Source organism: Ictidomys tridecemlineatus, chromosome 13 (genome assembly GCF_052094955.1).
Source record: "Ictidomys tridecemlineatus isolate mIctTri1 chromosome 13, mIctTri1.hap1, whole genome shotgun sequence".
NCBI classification, from domain to species: Eukaryota; Metazoa; Chordata; class Mammalia; order Rodentia; family Sciuridae; genus Ictidomys; species Ictidomys tridecemlineatus.
This window is the reverse complement of record NC_135489.1, coordinates 77,652,396-77,666,634: the sequence shown is the minus strand read 5'-3', so window position 1 is coordinate 77,666,634 and position 14,239 is coordinate 77,652,396. Positions and strand designations below refer to the sequence as shown.

Sequence of the window (14,239 nt, the reverse complement as noted above, 5' to 3'; positions counted from 1 at the left end):
TGTACCCTTGTTGTGTGAAAGCACTATTTTCTGTTTAACCCAAACCTTACAGATTCAGGAATATTATCTAATGTTTACCAAAACAGAGTATCAAGATCTGTACTCAGGAATGTGGTTGCTGTGTTTCTATATGAAAATTCTCTTTCTTGAAGAATTTCCCTTCCATTGGTGATCATTTAACTATGTTTACCTGGATATTTGATGTGTACTCAGTATTGAAATGTGTGACTTTCAAAGAGAAAACCCTAAATTCACAGTATTCCTTTTTGACATATCCTAACATGAAAAACGTCTTTCGTGCCAGCAATGTGAGGCTGTGAACAGGTTCGTTGAGGACAGCAGGATCTTGTCTCCTCCGGGGGTCAGGCCTTTCGCAGCATCCCTCGTGGCCAACACTCTGCCCTTGCTGAGCGCGGGCCCTGGTGGCGACAGCCTTGAAGGAACAGTGACAGAAATGGCTGTTCACACTGCGGCTGTCCTTCTGTGTGGACAGAGCAAAGTCTTGGTGCCCCTGAGGAATTTGGCCTTCTCCCCAGCCAGCATGGTGGTAAGCTGCATGATGACGACTTTGGTTTCACAGTGAAACTTCAGTGGTTTTTCATGTTGAGACCTGGCCTGTGGCTGTGGGAACTCCCAAACCTGTCAACCTTCTAGATTCTCTGACCCATTACCCCACTTGATCCTTCAGCACAGTGCACCTTTGCCATTTCACACAGAGCTATTGAACGTCCTCTGTAAACATCTCTCAAGCTGAAACTTCCTCTCTCTGTGCCTCTTGCTGGATCACAGCCACAGCCCACAGGCCCACTCAGCAGGACCATTTCTGCTCTTGGTCTTTCAGAAAGCTTTTCTTCCAACGATGCCTGAAGACCTGCTGGCTCAAGCCCAGAAATGGAAGGGTCTGGAAGGCGTCCACTGGTATAGTGAGTATCTGTGTAAGGGGAGGGGTCTCACTCCTCTCAGCTTGGAAGGTCAACCTGCGGCCATGCCAGACCTAGGGTTGGACCTGGGCTTCACAGGGTTCTGCTGAAGGCCCATGTCACCTGCCTCCTCCTGTTGGTTCGAGGGCCACAGGCTTGGCTGGCTAGATAACCAAATCGTTTCCCTGCATAGTCATGGGACAAGACCCTTTGGGCTGCACTGTTGCTCTGCAGAACATGCATTTTGGAATAAGGCGACCTGGGGACCACGCTGAGGCTCATTCAAAGGCCAATCACAATCCAGGGGTTTTTTTTCTTTTTAAATATTTAATTTTACTTGTAGTAGGACACAATACCTTTATTTCACTTATTTATTTTTATTGGTGCTGAGGATAAAACTCAGGGTCCCACACGTGCAAGGCGAGTGCTCTACCTCTGAGCCACAACCCTAGCCCATAATCCAGGGGTTTTTGACTCAGAGAGAGCTTCCTGTAGTCTAGACCTGGGAGACAGCCACATAACCCATGGTTTTATGTGAGTTATGCTGTTTCCTTGTGTAAATAACCTTCTAAAACTAGTTTTTTAAGTTGTTCTAAATTATGCTATTGCCAAAAAAGGAAAAATCCAAGACAATAGAAAGATATAAAGCACTATCCCCCCTGCCACCAAGTTACCCCTGATGTGTGTCTGGAATCTAAACTCTCTCTGCTGTAGAAAGCCAAATTAAGATACTTTTCACTGGTGGCATGTGTTCACTGAGCTCCAGAACATGTCAAGTAAACTTAGCTGATGACATGGCTCAAGGCTTCTGGTGAGATCATGAGAATATGGGCTGTGTGTCCTGTTGGTCAGGGACAGAGAGAAGGGCAGCAACTTCTCCTTCCCACATAGGTCATTTGGTGGAGACTCACTAGCTAACATGTTTCCTGTTGTTCTTTGAACAGTTTGTCCCAATGGTCATCCGTGTTCTGTAGGAGAGGTGAGTCTTGGTGTTTGGGGGAGGCTCAAAATGTGCATTCCCCTCTAGGGTAGGAGGGAAGACCTAGGGAATGAGGGTCTCGACCTTCTGGGAGACACAGGTACATTCTGAGGGCTGCTCAGGGTGTTCCACCTGAGTGTCTAAATGGACTGTGAACATGATTCTTTCCTGCAGAACTGTCTGTGCATTGTAGGATATTTAGCATACGCCTGGCCTCAGCTCACTAGGTGCCAGTAGCAGCACCCCCTAGCCCACTGTGATGCCCAAGAATGTCTGCAGGCACTGCCCAAGTCTCCTGGGATGCCATAGTTCTGCTAGTGGGGAGACTTACCTCCTTCCCTGGCCCTGCAGCAGGGCTCAGCCACACAGACCCTCAGCTGGATCGCTAGCCAGAGAGGAATGTGGGCTAGATACCAGAGGAAAGGAGAGGACAAGAAAGACTTATAGGTGATGAGCCCTGGGAGACAACCACATGCTGCTCATCTGGGACTCTAGGGCATCTCCCGGGCTGCTCATGGCATCTGCACTTGCTGAGCAACAGGCTGCTGGCTGGACTTAATGTGTGCTGCTCCCTAAAGTGAACAGGAGACAAAGATGCAGCCCTGATATGGCTTCACCTTCCTGAATCCCACTTCTTCCTTGTCCGAGGAGTGAAATAAGAAGAGATTCCAGGACCACTCTTATCACTGAGTTTTGTGGTCTGAGCGCTGCAGCTGGAGGGGCCTGCTGTGGCTGTGATTCATAGCATGCAGTGGGATGCCATTTGACTTGGAAATCTGGGCCCATTAGTGGTGGCAAATCTTATGGTTGGGTTTTTTGGTTTTTGTCCAGTGGATGTGAGGAGTTCTGCTTAGAAGTTATTAACACCATCATTCCTGGTGTTAGATAACAATGCTCTAGAGGCTGGCGTGCTAGACACAGGGATGGAGAAGGTGGTGAATGGGAGAAAGGAAGATGGGGCTATACACATTAGTCACTCTACTTGGGAGTAAAAACTTTATTTTTGGAAAATGAAGCCACATTTGCCCGTGGACAATATGCATGGTTAAGTGCCCATCCTCTCTCCAGGACCCCTGCTCCTCCCTAACACACACAGGCACCAGATGCAGTCTGCGGCACAAGCTGCCTCCTATGCAGGGTAGCTTCTGCACATGTACCAATGCTGGAGCAGTGCTAACTGTATGTCTCCTGTTTGTCCCAGTGTGGCAGGCCGATGGAGCAGAGCTTTTGTGTTGACTGTGGTGCTGTAATTGGAGGTGTGGACCACAAACCTCACACAGGCTTCACAGACATCAAGTATGTGGGCTCGGCTTCCCTCCCTTGAAGCCTGGGGTATGGGCTGTCCATTCCAGCGGATGAATCATACCAACTATAGGATCACTAACACCACTGCTCTACATCTGGACCTGCATCATGTTGGGGATCCACATCAAGCATACCTGTAGTCATGTGGCACTGAAGCTTTTTTTTTTTTTTGCTTTTTTTTGTTTTTGTAGTGCTAGATGGAACCTGGGGACTCACATATCCTAGGCAAGTGCTCTGCCATGGAGCTGCACCCTGAGCCCTGTTGTTTTTGTTTTGTTTTTAATTTTAAAAAAGTGAAAAGTACATGTAGTCAGTCTTTTGAAGTACATCTATCCCTCCGTATCTGTAGGGACTGTTTCCAGGACTCTGTCCTCCACAGATACTCAGATCCAGATGTTCAGTTTCTTTATATGTCATGGCACTGAACTTGTTTGTGACCTACAAATATCATCCCAAAGAGTTTTATTTTTTTTATTTATTATTTTGATACTAGGGATTGAATCTATGAGTCTTAATCAGTGAGCCACATCCCCAGCCCATTTTTTATATTTCATTTAGAGACAGGGTCTTGCTAAGTTGCTGAGGCTGGATTTTAAACTGAGATCCTTTTGCCTCAGCCTTCCAAGGCACTGGGATTACAGTTGTGTACCCCTGCACCTGGCCTCCCATAGACTTTTAAAAATTTATCTCTAGGTCTCTTATTGTATTTCATGCAAAGTGACTGCTATGTAAACACTCATATATCATATTTTTAGGGAATAGTGACAAGAAAAAAACTGCTATTCAGTATAGATGCATTTTTTTCTGAATATATTTGAATATTCTGAATATCTATAGTTGGTTGAATCAACAGGTGCAGAACTGCAGATACTGAAGGCCACTGTACCAGAGTCAGAAAGCAGATAAAAATCCAACCTCCAGCACAGTACATGCCTATAATTCCAGCTACTTGGGAGGCAGGAGGATGGAAAGTTTGAAGCCAGCCTGGGAAACTTTGTGAGACTCTGTCTAAAATAAAAATAGAAAGGACTGGAGCTTAGCTCAGAGGTAGGGTGCATTCTTAGCACATGTGAGGCCCCCACTCAATTCTCAGCACTGAAAAAAAATAAGTAAAACAAAAAATCTGATCTCACAGTCCCATGCTTGATCCTGAGATTAATGTGGTTATCAGTACTCCCTTTAGATGACATGAGGGACCTTGTACCTCACCATTGATCTGGCTCTTCTGTTACAAAGCTTAAAATAGTCTAGCCTATTATCTCCATAAACTATCAATGTCTTTGAATCTTGAAAATTTTTGCCAAATTGTGTATTCCAGGTGTTGATTTGGAAAAATTGAGAATAATATGAACAATCCCCATGTGGATGCAAAAATGCCCTAAATTCACAGTCCTGAGGCAGGCATTGACCCCCATCCTAACATCCTGCACTAATGGCCACATTAGTGATCTGTAACAATCAGATCATAAAGTCTACTTGGAGTGTACAGCTGTCCTCAGCCCACTGCAGCCACTTAACATTGGGAATGTTGCAGTGTCTGGCCAGCCAGCAACATTAGGGAATAGTGACATTAGGGTCTAAAGAGAGAAGCACTTGAGGTCATATGGCCTAGTTCTTTTAGTGTTTTCTTCAAAACTGAAAACCCAGCTGGGTGTGTTGGTGAACACCTCTAATCCCAGTGGCTCAGGAGGCTGAGGCAGGAGGATCACAAGTTCAAAGCTAACCTCAGCAACTTAGACTGTCTCAAAAAAAAAAATAAAAAAGTGGGGGGTGGGTGGGAATGTGGCTCAGTGGTTAAGCCCCTGGATAAATCCCCCATTCCCAAAAAAAAAAAAAAAACTGGGAACCTAGTCATTAAGATGTGAGGCCCCTGGAGCTGAGGAGAAACAGACATTTTTAGTCTTCACCCTGTTTCCTCTCACTCTTTCCAGAGACAGCACAGACAGAACCAAGACTGGCCATGTGCTGGGCCACCCGCAACCCAGAGATGTCATAGTGGTGTCTGACAGAGAGCTGTCCCCAGTCATCTTCATTCTCATCCGGCTACTCACTCATCTGGCTATGCTTTTGGGAGCCACTCAAAATCCCGAGGTATAAGATGCTACCATTAGACTCTCTTATGTTGCCATAGGAAGAACCTGCTGTGTTTGCCGCCAGTCCTTTTGTCTATGAAGTCCTAGCCACCAAGGGATTTTATCTAGTCCACAGGGTAATGCAAAAGTTAGAGATCCTGCTTTTCCCACTTTGACATATGACGCAATGGGGGAACTACTCCTCAGATTATGGAAAATCCTCTTCATTTTTAAAACGTTTAAAATCTGTTTTAACTGACACAAAACAATTACACGTTTGTTACAGTGTGACATCTTAGCATGTGTATACAAGGTGCAACAATCAGATTATAAAGTCTACTCAGAGTTTACAGCTCTGTCCATGCCCACACCTGGGCATGGGGAGGTGGTGGGCCCCTGTCACCTACACCCTTGTGGTGGCTGCAGGAGGTGCAGGGAAGCATTCCCTGCTGCTCTGGAATGACATCAGAGCCAGCAATCTCTGGCTCTACTCACCTCCCTCCCTTCCTCTGCTGCCTGCGTCATGCTGAGAGCACCCTGACCTCACCTAGAAACCACCCTCTCCCCAGTGCTGGTGCTTCGCTCCCTTGGCTTCTCACTGTGTCCTCTACACACTGATTTCACTACACATCTTTTCTCGTTGCCCTCACAGGCTGTGATAAACATCATCAAGCCTCCAGTGAGTGACCCTAAAGGATTCTTGCAGCAGCACATCCAGAGAGACTTGGAGCAGTTGACAAAGACGCTGGGGAAGAGTGCTGACGAGACCACCCATGTGGTCCACCTCATGCTGCGCTGCCTTCTCAAAGAGCAGCACCCACTCCCTGACCAGGGTAAACAAGGGACGTGGGCTGGGCATAACTGGCAGGAGGCCAGGCTCCCTCAGCTTCTGGTCAATGGTGTGACAGGAGTGGGAGTGGGAGCGAGCACTCTGCTCTTCTAGTGAGGGCTTAAGGGGCTGCTGTGCTCCTCCACACACCACCCTCCTGGCTGGGGCCTGCAGCACAGATACATGGTGCTTATGGATGCAGCATTAACCTGTGCCCTGAGAGCACATGGCACCCCAGCAGGTGACATGTGTCCCACTTCTGCTTTCCAGAGATATCACACTTGTACCCTGACCTAATATGTGCATGCCCACTATTTGTTACATGAACAAAGGAAGCTTCAAAACACTGTCTGCCGAGCTAACTCTTCTACTCTATAAACATTTAAATCCAGGCCAAAAGCAAAGGTCTGTGAGGGGACTCTGTAAGTGGTTATCTGAGTGGCATTAGGAGGGATTTCAGTTTCTTCTCTCTTACTTGCAAAAATCTTTTAAAATGACCATTGCAGAACAATGATATTTAAAAGCATACAGATAATAATAATAGCAATAAAAAGTGTCCCCACAACCAGAGAATCTATTCTTCTTCAGGTGTGTCTTTTCCAGAATCCAGCATTAGCATGTACTTACCATCTTAACAAGATCTGATTTTCTTCTGCCAACTGCCTATTGTTCTGGTGTGGCTTCCACAGCCATGGACTCAGGAGTCCTAACCTGCTTCCAGTTCCCTGGGACCACCTCTGCCTAAAGGCCTCGGGGCAGCAGTGAGGTGGCTCTGATTAGCTGTCAGCATCACTGTGCCCCTGGGCTTTTGAGTTCACATTCTGTCCTTAGTCATTTGTCTGGAATGCTTTTAAGACCAGAGCTGTGGGCCAGAGAATTGTCAGAGACTACACTATATTACAAGGTCCAGAGGCTAGTGTTGGTAATACCTGGTTAACTGAGGAAGTTATCACACCAAAAGGAGGACTATCTCTATTAACATTATTCAGTGTTTACTGTATGGAGACCAGCGTTTTTTGTTTGTTAGGTAACACAGTTTGGTTTTCTTTGCAGGGCATTTAAATTTTGATGAAGAATTGTCAACCAAAGAACAGAGAAACAATTGGGAAAAACACATCAAAGCTCTTCTTCTCCCTGAATTGGAGGTAAGTGGCTCCCTAGTCCTCTCTCCATTAATCTGTGGAGGACTGTTGGCCCACTGTCCTTAGGAGGGCCATCAGAGGCCTCACCTGGAGAAACTTCTCCTTCTGCTATCCCCAGGTACCCCTATTGCAATGGTCATAAATCAGGCCAACAATTATCAATTCCACAGGGCAGGCGGTAGCTTGCTCTCCACTGCTGTTTACAGCAGAATGTGAAAGTAAGAGACCGTCCAGAAATGCATCGACAATCTGGATTTATGAATGCTCTGCTGAGAACATCACAGAGCTGACTATCCACAGCAGGTCAAGGAAGTCAAGAAGCAAAAGGGTGGTGAAATAAAGGCCCCGAGTCTCACTCTGTTTGGGGAGGCAAGAACACTATGAACAAGGAACCCCCCAATCACAGTGAAAGACAGCAAAAGCAAGCATCCGGGTTGCACGCAGATTCCTAAGGAGCCACTGTGGGTCCATGAGCTGCCTGGTTGTCTGTGACAATGTGTCACTTACAGAATGCTGTATTGTTTCTTTATCCAGCATCTAGATAAGACCCTGCTGACTGTGAGCATGCTCATTAGCCAGGATGAGCGCATCAGTTCCAACCCCGTGGCCAAAATCATATATGGTGACCCAGCAAGCTTCTTGCCCCAACTGCGCCAGAAAAGTGTGGTTCATTGCTCAAAGATTTGGAGCTGCAGGAAAAAGATCACAGTCAAATACCTTAAGCACATTGTGGAACAGAAGAACGGCAAGGAGATGGTGCCCGTGCTCTGGCAGTTCCTGCAGAAGGTGTGTCTGCTTCATGGGCTGCCTCCTTTTCCTAGTAGACTTCCCCTGAGGACTAGGAGGCCCCATGCTTGGGTTCAAAGTCATCATTCCTAGGGGCAGAACCCTAACCAATCCCATCAGCACTGTGATTCTGAATGCAAGGCCTGTAGCATGAGTCTCAGGGAGAGTGCAGAGGTCTTAAGACACATCTGCTGAAGTCACAGGTGAAATATGCACATGAGTGCGATTAGTGGTGATCTGTTTCGAACTTGAAGGCCAGGAGGGACCACCATGAGCACTCAGTTGTGATGCCTTGTCTTCATCCCCAGAAGCTGAGCAGGTGGTCACCAGCAAGTCCCTGCTGAACAGTCAAGAATGCACACCAAAACCACACCAGAGCCCTCCCTGTGCCCTGCAGGCAGGAGGCAGTGTGCTGCATGATAGGGCTGCAGAGTGTGGAGTCACACCTGCCAGGCCCAGAAACCATCCCCAGCTTTGACCCACTTGAGCTCTCCTGGGCCACAGTAGAGGTTCTCGCCAGCTCCCTCATGGACCAGTATCACAGCTGGCAGGGAGCAGAATGATTGGGGAACGTCTGGTGCTTACACTAGGAAGGACTTCATGTTAGTGTTGTGATCCCTTATCAAGATATGGTTTCATTTGACCGAGGATGCTGGATCCTGGCCCTTCAGAACAAAACCCAAAATCACATCAGCTACCGCTGCAGTAGGCCTTGGTCTTTTCTTTCAGCAGCCTCACACCCAACAGTGGACCCAAGAGTCAATTTTAAAAATTTTTTTTCCAAATTATTTTTATTAATTCATTAGTTGCACACATTAATGAGAATAGATGTGATATTTCCTTGTATGCATATAGCATGCACTGATCTTGTCTCTATGTGTGGATTGTTCCACTTAACAGAATGTTATCTTGTTCTATCCATTTTTCTGAAAATGACTGGAGTTCATTTTTCTTACAGATGAATCATGTTCTATTACATATATAAACCACATCTTCTTTATCCATTCATCTGCTGATGGCCTTCTAGGCTAATTCCACATTTTAGCTATTGGGAATGGTGCCACATAAACATGGGTGTGCAGTGCCTCTTTGATATGCTGATTTCCTTTGGAATGGGATAGTTGGATCAAATGGTAGATATTTTTTTTTTCAGTTTGAGGGAACTCCAAACTGTTCTCCATTCTGGGGTACTAATTTACATTGTCACCAGCAGTATATTAGATTTCCTTTTCCTCTTCCTCTTTGCTAGCATTTGTTATTTTATGTTTGGGTTCATCTATTTTTGGGGTGGAGGACTAGTGGCAATTGAACCCAGGGCCTTCTTGGGCTTGCTAAGCAAGCAATGCTCTACTACTGAGCTATTGCCCCCATACCCAGCTCCCCCACTATCTTTTTTTTTTTAAGACAGAGTCTCACTAAGTTGCCCAGATTAGCCGAGAACTTGTGACACTCCTGCCTTAGGCTCCTGAGTAGTTGGGATTACAGGTGTGTGCCACCATGCCTATCTTATTTTTTTAATCAGAGCCATTCTAACTGTGGTGGGATGGTATCTCATTGTAATTTTGATTTGCATTTCCTTAATGGCTACTGATATTGAGCATTTTTAATATATCTGTAAACCATTTGTATTTCTTCTTTTGAGAAGTATCTATTCGGATCATTTACTCATTTTTAAATTGGATTACTTTGATTTTTTTATTATTAAATTTTTTAAGTTATATATTCTGGGTATTTTCCTGCTATCAGGTGAGGAATTGGCAGCTATTTCTTCCATTCTGTAGGTTGTCTCTTTACTCTGTTTTTTTTCTTTGCTGTGCAGAAACTATTTAGTTTGATATAATCCAATTTGTCATTTGCTCTTACTTCCTGTGGGTTTGGGGTCCTATCCTGAAACCCATTGCCTGTGCCAGTGTCCCCAGTGTTTCCCCTCTTTTTCTGCTGGCAGCTGCAGAGGTCAAGTCTTACATCTGGGTCGTTGGTCATCTAGAGTTGATTCTTGTGCAAACTGAGATTCAGAACTCAGCTCAGTCCTTGAGGCAGCTTTTCATTAGAGGATGGCGGGGACTTGATCCAGTTCATCCTACATCCCTCACCACTTGGTAAAAGGATGGGATGACCTCTTTCCCATTTGCAAGCTTCAGGGTATAATCATGTAAAACAATCCACTGACCACATTAAACCACTAAGTCCCTATCCTGCCCCCAAATCTATACTCCCCATGTTGTTTCTCAGTTAAACAGAGGAAGTGTTACTGAGCCATCTTCCCTTTTCCAGGAGGCAGAACTAAGACTGGTGAAATTCCTGCCTGAGATTTTGGCCCTGCAAAGGGATCTAGTGAAACGATTCCAGAATGTTCCAAAAGATGAATACTGTTCCATCAAGAGTTTTATTAGCAGTCACAGTTCAGGTATGACTGCTGCCTTCTCCAAGAAAGATCAGGACCATCCATGTTTGGTGGTTCAAAAGGATCATTCAGGCTGGGACATGAGGGTGGGGCTCAGGTCCTAAGGTAGAGAAAGAGGCAAAGGATGCCAAATCCCAGAGATGGGCCATGAGCCACTGCTGTGGCTGGAAAGCCCTCCCCCTCTCCAGCTTCTCATACAGCCTAAAACTTGAAACTCAGACATGCTGCTGAGTGAGGGAAGGTGCAGGGTCAGGTTCTTGGGAGCATGCCTTGTGGTTTGACCCTGGCCAGCGTGGTGGTGGGGGTTGTTTCCATGGGGTCTTACCAAGTGTTTTGTTCAACAGAGGGACTGAGGCAGCTATTCCACAACAGGATCACCATCTTCCTGTCCACGTGGAATGCACTGAGGCAATCACTGGAGACCAATGGTAAGTGTCCTCCTCCATGTGGCTCTGCCACACCCTGCTGTGTATGTGGCAATGCAACCTGTTGATGACAGTGCTGGGATACGTGAACCAACCTCCAAAGTAACCCACAGTCATCCTGAATCTATAAATATAAAATCAGAAAGGAGTTGAGAGCACTGGAAACTTAATGGCCAGGGCCCAGCTCTGTGGAGAAGGATGCCCCTGGCTGCCCTCCTCCTCCCCTGCCTCCAGGCTGTGACCCAAATGCCTGGAGCAACATCCCTCTACCTAGAAATGACCCTGTCTTTTAAAGGTGAAATCAAGTTACCTAAAGACTACTGCAACTCTGACTTGGATCTGGACACAGATTTTGAAGTCATCTTGCCCCGGCGTCGGGGCCTAGGTCTCTGCTCAACTGCATTAGTCAGCTACTTGATTAACCTTCACAATGAAATTATCTACACAGTGGAGAAGTTCTCCAAGGAAAACAGCAGGTACTGCGTAAACCCACCACCCTGCCACCAAGCCAGGCTATAGACTCCAGCCAGCAACAGCTCCTATCCCCCAGACCCTCGCTCAGCCTTCCTCAACAAAGCCTCATATTTACACATGGTTTTCACTTGCTCACTCTATGATGGCAGAAGCAGGAACATATTCCCCAAAGCCCTAGGCCCCACACACCTGCTCTGGACACCAAAAATTGTATCTTGTGTCCCTCAGCTATTCCGTGGATGCCTCGGAGGTCACTGACCTGCATGTTGTCAGTTACGAAGTGGAGCAAGACCTGATTCCACTGATTATCTCCAACTGCCAGTATCAAGTGGAGCAAGGTGGGGAGACATTGCAGGAATTTGACCTAGAGAAGATCCAGCGGCAGATTAGCAGCCGCTTCCTCCAGGGCAAGCCCCGGCTGACCCTCAAGGTAGGCTGGGCCCTCTGCCAACGATTTGCTGTAGTTATGAACAGCCCTTGTGAGTTTCAGGGGGAATAGACTAAAGTGACACCCAGGGTCTCGTCTGTGTTATCACCTCCCCACTGTGTTCTGTAGTCCCTATGCCTTCTCTGGGCCAGGAGGTGTCCCCAGCTCTCTTCCATATCACCATCACTGTCTGCACCTGTCCCCCAGGGCAGCCTCAAGTGTCAGTGGACTGGGTTTCCACTACAGTTAATGGCACCAACAAGAAGACCTCACTGCTGCCACCCCTTCAATTGCATATGCAGTCCGTGCCCAGGAACCACCACACAGACCTTCCCCATTCTCTCGTCCTCTAACTGCTATGGCCTTGGCTTCACTTCAGAGCATTCAGCCATCAGTCCAGTTGCCCAGTGCCAGTAGCACCACTTCATCTTAGTTTCCTGCCAGAATGCCCTTATGCAGGGAGCATCAGTGCAGGCACCCCTGGAAATGGGAAGTCAGGAACCCCCACCCCCAGCCAGTCCACAGCATGTGGACAGTATTACAATGGCCTCCACCACACTCCCCTATCTGGCACAGGGGCCCTGTCACCTGACCCTAGCTCAACCTTCCAGGTGTCTCCAGCCCCTTCCTTCCTTGCTGCAACAAACCCTGTGACCTGCCTCCTGACTCCCTGAGCACAGTGGCACTTGTCTCTTACCATGGCTGCACTCATCCTTCCAGGTCCAGCCAGGTGTTATACTCAGATGTATCTATTCCCTCATTGCCTGCAATTAGCCTTTCAGTTGTTATATCCCAAAGCTATTTAAAAAAATTTTTAAAAAATTCATTTGCTTCAATTAGTTATATATGATAGTAGAATGCATTTATGAACTTTGATATATCATATATAGATAAGATATAATTTCTCATTTTTCTGAATGTACTTATAGATGTACTACATCACATTGGTCATGTAGTCATATCTATACATAAAATAATAATGCCTGTTTTGTTCTACTATCCTTTCTATTCCCATATCCCATCCTCTATCCTCCCTTCACTTCCCTCTACCTAATCTCAGATAACTCTGTTCTTCTCTAGTGCCCCAATTATTGTGAATTAGCATCCACATATTACAGAAAACATTCAGCCTTTGGCTCATTTTGCTTAGCATGATATTCTCCAACTCAATCCATTTACTGGCAAATGCCATAATTTTATTCTTCTTTAAGCTGAGTAATATTCCATTGAAAATATACACCATCTATTGATATCAGTTGGTTCCATAGTTTAGCTGTTGTGAATTGAGCTGCTGTAAATGCTAACGCAGCTGTATTACTGTAGTTTGCTGATTTTAAGTCCTTTGGGTATAAACTGAGGAATGAGAGAGCTGGGTCAAATTCCAAGTCTTCTGAGGAATCTCCATACTGCTTTCTATAGTGGTTACACCAATTTGCAGTCCCACCAGCAATGTATGAGTGCACCGTTTTCCCTACATCCTCACCAACATTTACTGTTGCCTGTATTCTTGATGACTGCCATTCATAAGGAGTGAGATTAAAATCTTAGTGTGGTTTTGATTTGCATTTATCTAATTGCCAGATATGTTGCACACTCTTTCATAGATTTGTTAATCAATTGTATTTATTCTTCTGTGAAGTGTCTGTTCAGTTCTGTAGCCCATTTATTGATTGAATTATTTGGTTTCATGGTATTGAATTTTTTGAGTTCTTTATATATCCTAGAAATTAATGCTTTATCAGAGATGCATGTGGTAAAGATTTTCTTCCAATCTGTAGGCTCTCTTCTTTCATTATTGTTTCTTTTGCTGAGAAGAAGCTTTTTAATTTGAATCCATCCCATGTTTTGATTCTTGATTTTACTTCTTGTCTTTAGCGGTCTTGTTAAGGAAGTCAGGTCCTAGGCCAACATGGTGAAGATTTGGGCCTATTTTTTTTCTTCTATTAGTCACAGGGTCTCTGTTATAGCGTCTAAGTGTTTGATCCACTTTCCGTTGATTTTTATGCAGGGTGAGAAATAGAGGCTTGATTTTATTTTGCTGCATATAAATTCCCAGTTTTGCCAGCACCATTTGTTGAATATGTTGTTATCTTTTCTCCAGTGAATATTTTTGGCACCTCTGTCCATATTTATGTGGTTGGTGTCTGTGTCTTTTATTCTGTACCATTGGTCTATATGTCTATTTTGGTACCAATACCATTCTGTTTTTGTTACTATAGTTCTATAGTATAGTTTAAGGGCTTGTATTGTGATGCCTCCTGCTTCACTTTTCTTGCTAGGGAATGCTTTGGCTATTCTAGGTCTCTTATTTTTCCAGATAAATTTCATAATTGCTTTTTTTATTTCTATGAAGAATGTCATTGGGTAGTATGGCATCTTGACAATATTAATTCTGTCTATCCATGAGTATGGGAGATATTTCCATCTTCTGAGGTTTTCTTCAATTTGTTTCTTTAGTGTTTTGTAGTTTTCATTA

General features: G+C 45.4%; 1 protein-coding gene across 8 annotated transcripts in view; it reads left to right on the top strand.

Moving 5' to 3' along the window:
• Nucleotides 1-14,239, top strand: part of LOC101970728 (E3 ubiquitin-protein ligase RNF213-like) — a 196,186-nt gene that overhangs the window by 127,122 nt on the left and 54,825 nt on the right. For 3 of the 8 annotated variants that reach the window (XM_078030409.1, XM_078030410.1, XM_078030414.1), the window contains 12 exons: nucleotides 305-547; nucleotides 842-923; nucleotides 1,865-1,899; nucleotides 3,101-3,195; nucleotides 5,136-5,295; nucleotides 5,929-6,109; nucleotides 7,159-7,250; nucleotides 7,782-8,033; nucleotides 10,308-10,440; nucleotides 10,782-10,865; nucleotides 11,158-11,338; nucleotides 11,565-11,766. In XM_078030409.1, coding sequence (XP_077886535.1) covers nucleotides 305-547; nucleotides 842-923; nucleotides 1,865-1,899; nucleotides 3,101-3,195; nucleotides 5,136-5,295; nucleotides 5,929-6,109; nucleotides 7,159-7,250; nucleotides 7,782-8,033; nucleotides 10,308-10,440; nucleotides 10,782-10,865; nucleotides 11,158-11,338; nucleotides 11,565-11,766 — 1,740 coding nt within the window. Of the gene's footprint in view, nucleotides 1-304; nucleotides 548-841; nucleotides 924-1,864; nucleotides 1,900-3,100; nucleotides 3,196-5,135; nucleotides 5,296-5,928; nucleotides 6,110-7,158; nucleotides 7,251-7,781; nucleotides 8,034-10,307; nucleotides 10,441-10,781; nucleotides 10,866-11,157; nucleotides 11,339-11,564; nucleotides 11,767-14,239 lie in introns of those variants that run through there. The other 5 variants (XM_078030411.1, XM_078030413.1, XR_013429775.1 and 2 more) reach the window with 5 other exon arrangements.